The following is a 12,649-nucleotide window of genomic DNA, read 5'->3' on the forward strand; positions in this document are numbered from 1 at the left end:
TTAGAAAGTAGGGAGAAGGGACTGTAAGGTATCCTCCAAACTGAGAAGGCACTTTGAAACCAAAAAATGAAGCAGGCAGGCAACTCCATACAGTTTACAGAATTTTATTCAGGGTAACTTACTGACAGGGAGGATCCAGAGGGTGATGATCCAGGCAGCTGTGCAGCTAGTCTTTGCAAAGTCCAGATCTAAATTTGCAGATTTTATAGAAAGGAGGGATGGTCAGGAGGGCACTGAGGTGAGGTCAAAGGGTCTGCATACAATTCATTGATAGCTAACCTTTAACAGACCTCATGGTGCCATCTGTGCATCAAGGAGGTAGGTGGAGGGAAACTGTTATCTCTACTAGTTATCTAAACAAATTTAGGGAAAGCAAGAGCAAACCTCCCCACATTCTGGTCATGGCATACATCAACCTCTAAGGGGCCTGAAACGGCCCCAGGGGAGGTCATCACAGGTACATGGATAGGTGGTGGGGCCAAAGATGGAGTCAGTAGCATCAGACCTCCTACACTCTGTTTTAGAGAGAGTGGTTACAATGTTTTCAATGGAATTGCCCAAATGTGTCCTAAGAGATTTGTGGGTTTTCAGTTTAGATATGTTGTATGTTCCAGTCAGGAAGGAAGCTATCAAGCAACCCCATTCTATTTTTAAGTAGTTTTTTAAGTAGGCTCCACACCCAAAGTGGTGCTTGATCTCATGACCCCATGATCAAGAATTGCATGAGATACCAACTGAGCCAGCAGGGAACCCCTAAGCAACCCTATTCTAGAAGAGGTTTCTTCCTTCCAAGCCATATACTCAGGGTTCTTCTAAGAAGAAGAACCAAAGAAGGGCCTTTGAAGAAGCATTACCATCCTGGAAGTCCCTTCTGAGCCTTCTTATAAATAGGATTCTCAGATTGCATAATATTCTCATTATGGTTTGACACAATGAGACAAAATGAGGACACAATGAGGCCTTCCTTCTCTATTCTCTGAACATCATTTTTTTCAGCCTCGAGGTATATTTTTTCTTAAAGTTTATTTTATTTATTTTGAGAGAGAGGGAGGGAGGGAGAAGGAGGGAAAGAGACAGGCAGAGAGAGAGGAAGAGAGAGAATCCGAAGCAGGCTCCACACTTTTAGCACAAAACCCAATGTGGGGCTCAATTCCATGAACCTGATCATGACCTGAGCTGATACCAAGAATTGGACCCTTAAACCAACTTGAGCCACCCAGGCACCTCCATTGTGATTCTTGAATCTGAGAATTCCTAGCTTTCTACAATTGTGGAAAATTCTCAATCATTATCTCTTCAAATATTATGTATCTCATGTTGTTTTATTTTATGGAAGTCTAGTTTAAATGTATGGTAGGGGTGCCTGCCTGGCTCAGTCTGTAGAACATTTGACTCTTGATCTTGAGGTTGTGGGTTTGAGCCTCACATTGGGGTAGAGATTACTTAAAAACAAAACCTTTAGGGGCGCCTGGGTGTCACTTAAGTGTCCAACTTTTGATTTCAGCTCAGGTCATGACCTCACGGTCATGAGATGGAGCCCTGCATGGGGCCTTGCATTGGGCTCCACACTGGGTGTGGAGTCTGCTTAAGATTCTCTCTCTCTCTCTCTCTCTCTCTCTCCTCTGCTTGTGTGCACTGCTCACTCTGTCACCCCCAAAAAGGGAAAAAAAACCTTTAAAATATGTATTTTAGATTTCTCATTTTATTCAGTCAGTCCACTGAATTTTTAATTTTGCCTGTTGTATTTTTAAGTTTATTTTATTTATTTTGAGAGAGACAGAGAGAGCATGAGCTGGGGAGGGGCAGAGAGAGAGGGAGAGAATCTTAAGTGCGCTCAGCACAGAGCCAGAGGTGGAGCTCAATTCCAGAACTTTGAGATCATGACCTGAACTGAAATCGAGTTGGTCACTGAATGGACTGAGCCACCCAGCTGTCCCTCAGTTATTGTATTTTTAATTTCTAGAGGCTTTATCAGTTTCTTTTAAATTCAAGGGCTGCCTGGGTGGCTCAGTCCGTTGAGCATCCAACTATTGATTTTGGCTCAGCTCATGATCTCTTGGTTCATGGGATTGAGCCCCACGTCAGGCTCTGTGCTGATAGCAAAAGGAATCTGCTTGGGATTTCTCTCTCTCCCTCTCTCTCTCTGCCCCTCCTTTGCTCTTGTGCTCTCAAAATAACGTTAACAAAACAACGTTGAAGCACCTGAGCTTATCCTCCATCATTTGCTAACTCTAGCATCTGTCTGGGTGATTTCCATCCCATAGATCAAACTATCACCTAAATGCTGAGGACTCCCATCTCTGGAGTATTCAGTCTGGATCTCCCTTCTAAATTCTGTACCATTACCTACTGGTGATTTGTCACACACATTCAAGCTGCCCATGTTGAAGGCTGGAACTCATTAGCCTTCCTCTCCTGCCCTCTAAGTAGCTTCTATCCTTACCTGCCCTCACAAACTTCTCCTTTTCCTTTTACAACCCCAGTAACTAGCCCCACCATCCATCTGATTGCTCAAGCCAGGAGCCTGGGAGACATCTTAGCTAAACACAAACTAGATCAATGGCTCCCTGGGACCTTTACAATAAAAAGTCCATCTCACTTGGCATAGCATAAAGAATTGGCCTTGATTTGGTCTTTTAGTTTTAGCTCTTATCACCTCACACTTAGTACTCTAGCTGGCAGTACTATCAGCACATGGCAGAAAAGCCATCTGGTCAAAAGCAGATTGTACAAGATAACAATTTGATTGATTTATTAAGTTCAGTAAACATGTATTGAAAATGTATTATTTGCCAGGTACTGGCCATATATGGTATTATAGAAAATAGTCACCAGCTTTGGGTTTAGTGAAAAACGTGTTTTGTTTTGTTTTTTTAAGAACGTAAGTTTTAAAGATATAATCATACAAATAAATATACCAGTTGGCCCTCGATCATGGGTTTAAACTGTGTGGGTCCTCTTATAGACTTTTTCCAATACAGTACAGTACTATAAATATATTTTGATTTAAAAAAAATTTTATTTAAACCCAAGTTAGACATATAGCATTAATAGTGGTTTCAGGAGAATTTAGTGTTTCATCTCTTACATCTAACACCCAGTGCTCATCCCAACAAGGGCCTTCCTTAGTACCCATCACCCATTTATCTCATTCCCTACCCACCTCCCCTCCAGCAACCCTTAGTTTGTCTATTTTCTTAATAACTTTTCTCTAGCTTACTTTACTGTAAGAAAACAGTATATACTTATAACTTACAAATTATGTGTTGATTGACTATATTATTGACAAGTCTTCCAGTCAACAGTAGGTTTGGGGGAAGTCAAAGGTTATACACAGATTGTCGACTGAGCAGGGTGTTCCTAACCTTTGCATTGTTCAAGGGTCAACTAAAAATTGTGACAATGCTATAAAGGAAAAGCTTTATAAGATGGTATGAGAAGCTATTGACTTATGACTTAGATTGTGGGTAAAGGAATGCCTTTTAAAGGAAGTGACATTAAATTTTTTTTTTTTTTTTTTTTGACAGGGAGAGAAAGAGAGAGAGATCGTGAGCAGGGGAGGGGCAGAGAGAGGGAGACACAGAATCTGAAGCAGGCTCCAGGCTCCGAGCTTAGAGCTCAGAGCCTGACTCAGGGCTTGAACCCATGAACCGAAACAGGAGATCATGACCTGAGCCAAAGTTGGAACCTTAACTGACTGAGCCACCCAGTCGCCCCTAAATGAAGTGACATTTAAGTGGAGACCTGAGGATACAGCAGGCAAAAGGCATTTAGGTGGCAAGACCCTATAATAGGAGTCTCTCAGTCCCCAATCCACTTCTTTGTTTTGTCCAACATGTCTCCTCTCCATCATTGAGCCAGTTGGCTCAATGTTAGGGTTAGTCAGTAGAGGGCACTGGGGGAATAATGTGAGGCAATGGTGTTGGGAAAGCACTTCCCTTATGGGTGCCGATTCTCTTCTCTTTTTCAGTGTGGGAGCCAGTGGGTCAGTGTATGGAAGACCCAGTGATGCTCCTCAGTGGTCTTTGGGATCTGAGATCCCACCCTCAGACCACTCTCTCCCCTGCCTGCAGCTGCCTTCCACGGGAGTTTTGGCTGTACCAGCTTACAGATGTTTCTAGGAGTGACAGATAACATACAGAATGCCCAGTTAAATTTGAATTTCAGTTAAACAAAAATGTTTTTAGTATGCTACATGCATTATTTGGGATTGTGGTTTTTTTGCTACATCTGGCAACCTTGACTGTTTTCCCACCTGGTGGACTATTGCTACAGACCAGCTCTAGCTGGTTCATGCTCTCCGGCAACAGATGATTTCTATAGACCAGCTATGGCCCATGGCCTCTGGCAGGTTTCTTCACCAGGCTGCACATTCCTGTGGGAACCAAGTCTTCTCTGAAGAGGTCAGAATGTCAGGGCTCTCCTAAAACCCTAGTTCTTTCATTGTCCACTCTGTTTATCAGTAGTAGCTTTTTTCACCTGTGACTCCTGGATCCCTTTAACAAAGTCCTTGTTTTACCCCATTTAGTAGTTAACCACTCTTGCTATTACTATTCAATTTCCTTTTCAAATTTTTAGTGTTGGTTTCTGTCTCCTGACATAAAGTGTTAAAGATGAGTGTGGAACAGAAGGGCTTACGGGACAGTGAATAGCCTGCTGTCAAGATGGAAAGCACAAATCACACAAATGGCAATGCAAACCATATTAAAGATTTTGAAGCAAATTTCCAAGGGGAATGACGTGTGTGTCACAATCAGATTTACTTGTTTAAAAGATTCTTTTGGGCTTCTGATTCTGTAGAAACATGTTAGCAGCCTGGATCTAGATCTTTCCACTCCTTGTAGAACATAGACCAACAAGGAAAACATATGACCACAGACCCACAAACAATATCTTAAGTGAAACTAAGGAGGCAGAGAAACTTACAAATTCCACATTGAGTGGTACCGGATGGGAGGTCAACAGAGAACAGTCGGGAAGAATGGGGTGAGAAGTGGGCTGGTGGCACATCTCAGAAATTGCCAGCAAATATTCACTCTGAGAAGAGCCACACCCTGCATGGAGTCTGCTGTGAGGACTGGACAAATGTGGGAGTGCTGAGAGATACGTGAAGTACCCGGGGTTCCAGAGGTCTTTTAGAAAGCAAGTTACGGGAGCTCTTTGAAAGGCAGGAATTAGGTTCCTTAATGTAGCAGATGAAGGAACTCAGGGAGCTGAGAGCCTGCACAGAAGTCCTGAGCAAGGTCACATCCCAAGAGAGACAATTTATTGTAGCCTAAGGAGGAAGTGAGAAACCTAAATGGGGTCCCTCTCTTTTATTCTCCTGCTGGTACTTTGTCTATGAAAATCCAAAGGTTTCAAATACAAATAAATAGAAAGGAATAAACACAGCCCTTGTGCAGACACTCTAAAAATAAGAGTAGCCAAGCTTAGAGTTTCCCTGGAGTAAACACACAAGAAAAATGTTCCCACAAAGCAGCTGCCAATACAACATTCTAATGTGAATTTAAAAAACAAAGCAAATGCAGCTAAGAAATACTAGAATACTTGACACCTTTCAGGATGGCTAAGATAAAAAAACACAAGAAACAGAATGTGTTGGTGAGGATGTGGAGAAAAAGGAATCCTTGTGCACTGTTGGTGGGAATGCAAACTGGTACAGCCACTGTAGAAAACAGAATGGAAATTCCTAAAAAACTGAAAATAGAATACCATATGATCCAGTAATTCTACTATTCGGAATTTACCCAAAGAATACAAAAACATTAATTCAAAGAAATATGTACACTATGTTTATCGCAGCACTAATAGCCAAATTATGGCAGCAGCCCAAGTGCCCACCGACAGCCAAATGGATAAAGATGTAGTGTGTGTACATAACTCAGCCATAAAAAAAAAATGTATTGCCACTTGCAACAACATGGACAGATCTAGAGAGTATAATGCTAAGTGAAATGAAAGACAAATGACTTGACTTACATGTGGAATTTGAGAAAAAAATAAACAAAGAAAAAGTGAAACCAAAAAAAGTCAGACTCTTAACTATGGAGAACAAATTGAGAGCTACTGGAGGGGAGTCGGATGGGGTGGGAGGAGATGATGGGTTAAATAGGTGAAGGGGATTAAGAGTACACTTCATCTTGGAGCACTTGGGTGAGCGTCTGACTTCAGTTCAGGTCACGATTTCAGTTTGGTTTGTGAGTTCCAGCTCCACAATGGGCCCACTGCAGTCAGCACAGAGCCTGCTTCGGATCCCCTGCTCGCGTACTCTCTCTCTCAAATACAATATTAAAAAAAAAATAGAAGAGTACACCTATCTTGATGAGCACTAGTAATGCATAGAACTGTTGAATCACTACTGTACATCTGAAACTACTATCACTGTATGCTAACTATACTGGAATTAAAAAAAAAAGAATAATTATTCAGGGAAGTTACATCCCTGAGGTAAAACAGAAATTGGTATTAACCTAGGACACAAAACATGACAAAACCATTTCAGAAACGAAGACTAAATTAAAAGGAGCACAAGTGAGTCTGGATAGCACAGGAAGCATGTTCAAGGAACAGAGATTAGAAATGAGAAAAGCAAACAAAAAGATAAAAACAATTAAGAACAAATGATGTAAACAGATGACAAGCAGAGGAGATCCAATATACAATATCCTAAGCAGTGGAGTAGTACAATTATTTATGAATGTAAGTTAGGAAAACTTTCAAAACATCTTGGTACATGTATTTGGCCCAGAAAGGGAATATTTCCTTTCTGGTAGGATTTTCTTCCAACATTAAAGTCTTCTCACATCCTCCACCAATGGCTCACTCTGGATTATCTACGTTGCCCGATCTATCAGATAATCAAGTTGAGCCCTCTCACCATTAATCTGGACTGGCTGCCAAGTTGCTTCACAGCTGCTATCCAGGATTCCCATACTGGATCCCATTCCTAGACATGTATTTTTTTATTTGCTCTCATTTTAATGGAATTTATCTAGTAACTGAGAACCAGTGAATTCAGGAAGAAAATCTTTTGAGAAGTTGCAGGTCAAAAATGTCTATTCTATGGTCACCCATGACAGCACGTGTGTATAAAATATCACTGGATACAGAACTTTTGAAGACACTACCCCACGGATCCCTAGTTTCCAATGTTGCTGTTACTATTCTCGATTCTTTTGATCTATGGTAAACTTTATTCTCTTTATGTCTCATGTCCTAAAATTTCATGGTGGTATGCTTTCTAACGGGTCTTTAATATTTATTGTGCTAATTTAATAATAGCCTTTTTTCAATCCTGAGACTCATCACTTTATCAAGGAAATTTTATTTTCTAGTAAATTTCAACCACTGCCTTATTTTCTCAGTTCTCTTCCTTAGAACACCTATTGGTTGTATTTAAACTTCCTGAATTTATCCCTATTTATTTTTCCCCCTCCACTTTTGATTGCTGTTCTAGAACATTTCCTAGTTTTTTAATATTCTCACTAAATGTATTATTTTAATTTCTGACATTTTACTAAGTATCTCTTCCAATTTCTTAGAGTATCCTCTTTTATCTGAGGTTATTACACTTTGAAGTTTTTCACATTCCTAACAATTGCTTTTTGTTTAGATCTTTCAAAAAGTTTTTCCTCAATTTCTGGTGATCTTTAGCAGTCTTTATTTAAAAGTGAAGCATTGTGGGGGGCACCTGGGTGGCTTAGTTTGTTTAGTGTCCAATTCTCAGTTTCAGTTCAGGTCATGATCTCCCAGTCATGGGCTCGGGCCCTTTGTCAGGCTCTACGCTGGGAACATGGAGATTCTCTTGAGATTCTCTCACTTCTTCTCCCTCAAAATAAATGTATTAAAAAAAAAGTATGAGCGCTGGCTCAGTTAGAAGAGCATGTGACTTTTTAAAAAAAAAAATTTTTTTTTTCAACGTTTATTTTTGGGACAGAGAGAGACAGAGCATGAACGGGGGACGGGCAGAGAGAGAGGGAGACACAGAATCGGAAACAGGCTCCAGGCTCTGAGCCATCAGCCCAGAGCCCGACGCGGGGCTCGAACTCACGGACCGCGAGATCGTGACCTGGCTGAAGTCGGACGCTTAACCGACTGCGCCACCCAGTCGCCCCTAAGAGCATGTGACTCTTGATCTTGGGGTCATGAGTTCAAGCCCCACGTTGGGTGTACAGATTGCTTAATAAACTTAAAAAAAAAAAAAGTGAAGCACTAAACATCTGTTTGGAAGACTTGTGTACATAGGCAGGGCTTACTGATTGGCATTCTCCACTGTAAAGGGATTGGTAGCCAGTTGGCTTTTTGGTAGGGACCTTCAAATGTTAGCATCTGTCTTTTCTTTCAAGAGTTATTTTTTCCATATAAAGATCCTCCAAATCCTGCATGGTATATATAACCATGGCTGTTGGTACTTTAGAACTGAAAAAGGATAAGCAGCTTTGAATCTCATTTACCCAGTATTAGTAAAATAGTATTTAATCCCTATTCCTAGCCTAGTAATCCTGAGTCAGATGTCTAAAACTTTTTCCTTCTTCCAACGTTGGAGACCATAATATAAAATCCTATTCAACTGAGACACATTTATATACATTTTATTAAGGCTATTAAATTAAAATGTGTTGTTTTGGAGATCAGTTCTTCCAGTTCTAAACCCAAAAGTAAAAATGCAGTGATTGGAAAAAATGGAATAACCCTTACAAAAAAGTGATTTTATTTTTAGAAATCATTGCTCTTCCATTCAAAAGAGTTGTTTTTTTTTTTTTTTAAGTAATTTCCATACCCAACATGGGGCTTGAACTCATGACCCTGAGATCAAGTGTCACATGTTCTACCAACTGAGCCAGCGAGGGGTTGCTTTTTAATTCCTACAAACTCCCTTTACTCTTCCAATGTAACTGTAACCTAAAGAGCACTCCACAGCACATAGCGAACGTAACTTTCTTTGTATATGTGATCTAGTCCCTGCCAACTGCCTTCTCAAATGTCAACTGAACTCTAACACATACAAAAGGAAGACAAGCCAAGCACAGGGACAGAACAGGAGAATAAAACTGGAATGTAGAACTCATTTTCAACAGGGAGATAACATCAACAAGGAAAATGAGATCCTGGTTTCATAATGAGTTAAATCTATGTAATGCCAATTCTTTGTGGTATTAAATAGTAACCCAATGAAAATCATGGTTTCTGGAATAAGATTAAAAAAAAAAAAAAACCTGAGTGAATATAACAATACCACTAGACCAAAAAAATCTTTCACACACAATAATCACTGCAAGAAGATCCCACAGGTTATAGAAAACATAAAGGAACTTTAATATCCAAACAGTCAGGGCAAAGAATACTGGATTAATGACCCATTAAATGTGTATCACTTCAGGTTCTTTACAGTACCAGATGTATTTTATAGTAATCTGAATGAATATTGCAGACAATGACGCCATTTTTAAAACGTTAATTTCCTTACCTGATACTAATACCAGTATGATTTTTAGGCTAAAAAATCTTTAAATGATTTAACACTAGGAGTAAGATTTAAACCAAAGTTAGCAATGTTCTTGAAATGTCAATTTGTTCAGTAGTAACTTTTTGAGAAATACTTTCTTCTCAAAAAGTAGTCAATGTACACTTTAAGACTTGTGCAATAAGAAAATATACTGACTAGTAAAAAGTATTAAGATAGTCAAAATGAAAGAAAAATTATACTTTTGTTTAAATTACTTATGCCCAAATAATTTACCCTGCAGTCCACAGGTGTACAGGAAATAAAGTATTTTTGAGTAAGAAAAATAACGAGGGTCCTAAAATAGAAACATAAGCCAGAAGAATCTAAAAATAGTTTCCTGATAATTTATTTTATTTTTTTGAGTATTTCATTTAAGCTGCTTCTGGTTGCATGCCCTGATCTGTAAAATTTAACAAGGAAATAAAATTCCCAAGTATTTAAAAAATTTACTCATCTTCCATAAAGCAACTTTTAATGTATCAACACTTAAAAATACACAGTGACTTAATGAAACATCAGTACAACTGCATAGAATTGAGCTCCAGAGAATTATACACTTATGAGTTGTCTTTCCTGGGCTCTGGTTTACATGAGTATTGGCTTTAGAGACCACCTTTAATTTGCTCCTACCTGGAAAAGACAGTTCAGGAAACCAAGATTTCACAGGCTTTTATCTGTTGCTAAATACTAGGAGCTCTCTGAAGGTCTTAAAAACAACGGAACCATCCAAATATGTATACTGGGGACTCTTCCCCTTTGTGAGTCAAGGAAGAATGAAGTTTGTGACTTTCACTGAAAACAAAACAAAATCTCCCACAACTCTTTGACGACACTCTGAAATGTACTAGAAATTTCAAAACTAGAATAATGCCATCAAAGATTAAACCTCTTAATGCTCGGAGCCACCCCAAAATAATAAAATTGGGAACTCCAGGAAAACAGGTACCAAAAGAATCAAAATAATGATTGCACTGAGGATTCTCCTCTTTGAAGGCTGTTTAAGGAGGTAGGATTTTAAGGTTTTTTTTTGTTTGTTTGTTTATCTTTTGGCCTCTGAACATTTAAAAAACACTTTGCCCGGCTGGTCCTTCAGGCTAATTTTGAAGTTCAAAACGAACCCCAAGCCTGATATTCTACAGTTTCACAGCTATCATTTGTACAAATTAAGTTGATTCACTCTTTTTGAGTAAATATAACTAGAAAATGGCAAATTAATATCTTCCTTTACATACAACTTTGTGTCTCAAAATTCTTGAAAAACAAGAGCAGATGACTTTGTATTCAAAGACTACCAAAGTGTGTATTTGATATTCACATGCAAACAACTTAGAACCTTATAAGTCTCCTGTCAACTCTGCAGGATGCCTTTAAGAAGGAAATGACCTACAAAGCTTGCTAATTGTGCAAAATATTAAACTGCTAAAACATTTTACAGAATGAAACAGTACATGTAAATGTAGAAGTTGACACATGGAATTAACACGGGCTCATAAGAACTTATCACATTTCAGAGATTTTCTTTAGTAGCAAGTTTTTGTTTTTATATTTCCTGGTACACAGCAAAGTATATCACAGAAGATAAAAATCCTTTTAAACAAATCCAAGAGGGAATTCTTGAGGCACCTTCTCATATAAAACACAAAATGAATGCAATTATCAATCCATCTGAGAAAAGTTTTCAAACTAAGTGATCATTTTTTCCATTGAAGTATATTTTACAGAAATTTAATAAGGCAAGACAAATTTGTGAAAAATGTAGTTACAAAAATGATGTAAACTAATAATTTATATTTAAAAAACCCCAAGGGAAAACAGTGGAGATGGGAGAGTTCAAACAATGCCTTAAAAACAAAAAACAAAACAAAAACCCCTAAAACAGAATTGTGCACAAGCTGAAGATTACAAAGAACTTCTAGACTCTGCACAGTTTTGGTTCTTCATTTTTTTTTAACATCTTTATATTACATGTTTTAAATCATATCAGGAATGCAAACTAGAACTGCACACTACTTTAGTGGAAAAAAGTTCAACATTGTGCAATTTTCTGCCTCTTAATTTTAAAAAAGTGGCAGCAATCCCTGCATTTGTATTTGAAACAAGGATCTGAGAAACTTTATCAAAAAAGGTAATGAAGGCAAAAATTGGCAGACATCCAGCATCTTGTTTCTTTTTAAAACAATGTGGATGATAAGTAATTTCATGATTAAAAAAATGAATCTTTTAAATAAATACATTGTATCTGACATTTGCACTGACTGATTTGATAAATCTTTTAAGTAAACAACGGCTTTACTACACTCCCTGTAGCCTCAAGCCACTGGCTTTAGATTATGGAGTCCTTTTTTACTGGGTTTCATACCCTGCCACTCGATACCCTGCAGGCTGATTAGGCAACATGCTGCCATTCTGTCCTGGAGGTGGCTGCACTCCGTAATTGGGTCCCATCCATGGTGCCGAAGACTGTGTCTGACTGGTAGAAAACACGAAAGGAGCAAAGAGGGGAAATCCACTGATTAAAATAAAATGTAATGCCAAGAAGAAGTAACATATACAAAGAAAATACACTTTCCCTTAAGCCCAAATATAAGAGTAATGGTTATGCCAGAGAAAGCAAAGGCAAAAGCTATTTTTCCTAAAAACAAGCATCCTGGGGTGCTGGGTGGCTCAGTCAGCTAAGTGTCTGACTTTAGCTCAGGTTATGATTTCACAGTTTGTGAGTTCCAGCCCCGAAATGGGCTCTCTGCTATCAGCGCGGAGCCCACTTTGGATCCTCTGTCTTTCCCGGTCTCTCTGCCCCTCCCCTGCTCACTCCCAATCGCCCTCAAAATGAAATAAAGAAAAAAGCCAAAAAAAACCAAGCATCGTCACAGGTTTAATTTATGCAGTTTAATTTTGTTAGTTTAATACAGCTACAAAAAAAAAAATACCCTTTACCTGTAAACATTTATCCCCTTTGAATTCAGAAAAAATTCATTTCTAATCTCAAAAAGGAAAACTGTCCACCTGGGTTGGACATACACTGAACAAACAACTACTTGAAAGAAACAATCATTTGGTACAATAAGGACTAGCATTTTTATTATTCAAAGAAGAAATTAAAACAATTATTAGCATATGTAAACTCAATTTTTTTCAACATTACAA

At 38.6% G+C, this 12,649-nt stretch overlaps 1 protein-coding gene across 14 annotated transcripts in view; it reads right to left on the reverse strand.

Moving 5' to 3' along the window:
- Positions 1 to 9,291: 9,291 nt before the first annotated feature.
- Positions 9,292 to 12,649, reverse strand: part of TIA1 (TIA1 cytotoxic granule associated RNA binding protein) — a 33,017-nt gene continuing 29,659 nt past the window's right edge. For all 14 annotated transcript variants that reach the window (XM_011281108.4, XM_023251734.2, XM_006930168.5 and 11 more), the window contains one exon: positions 9,292 to 11,975. In XM_011281108.4, coding sequence (XP_011279410.1) covers positions 11,849 to 11,975 — 127 coding nt within the window. In that variant the 3' untranslated portion in view covers positions 9,292 to 11,848. The remainder of the gene's footprint in view (positions 11,976 to 12,649) is intronic.

This window comes from Felis catus, chromosome A3 (assembly GCF_018350175.1).
Source record: "Felis catus isolate Fca126 chromosome A3, F.catus_Fca126_mat1.0, whole genome shotgun sequence".
Classification (NCBI taxonomy): Eukaryota; Metazoa; Chordata; class Mammalia; order Carnivora; family Felidae; genus Felis; species Felis catus.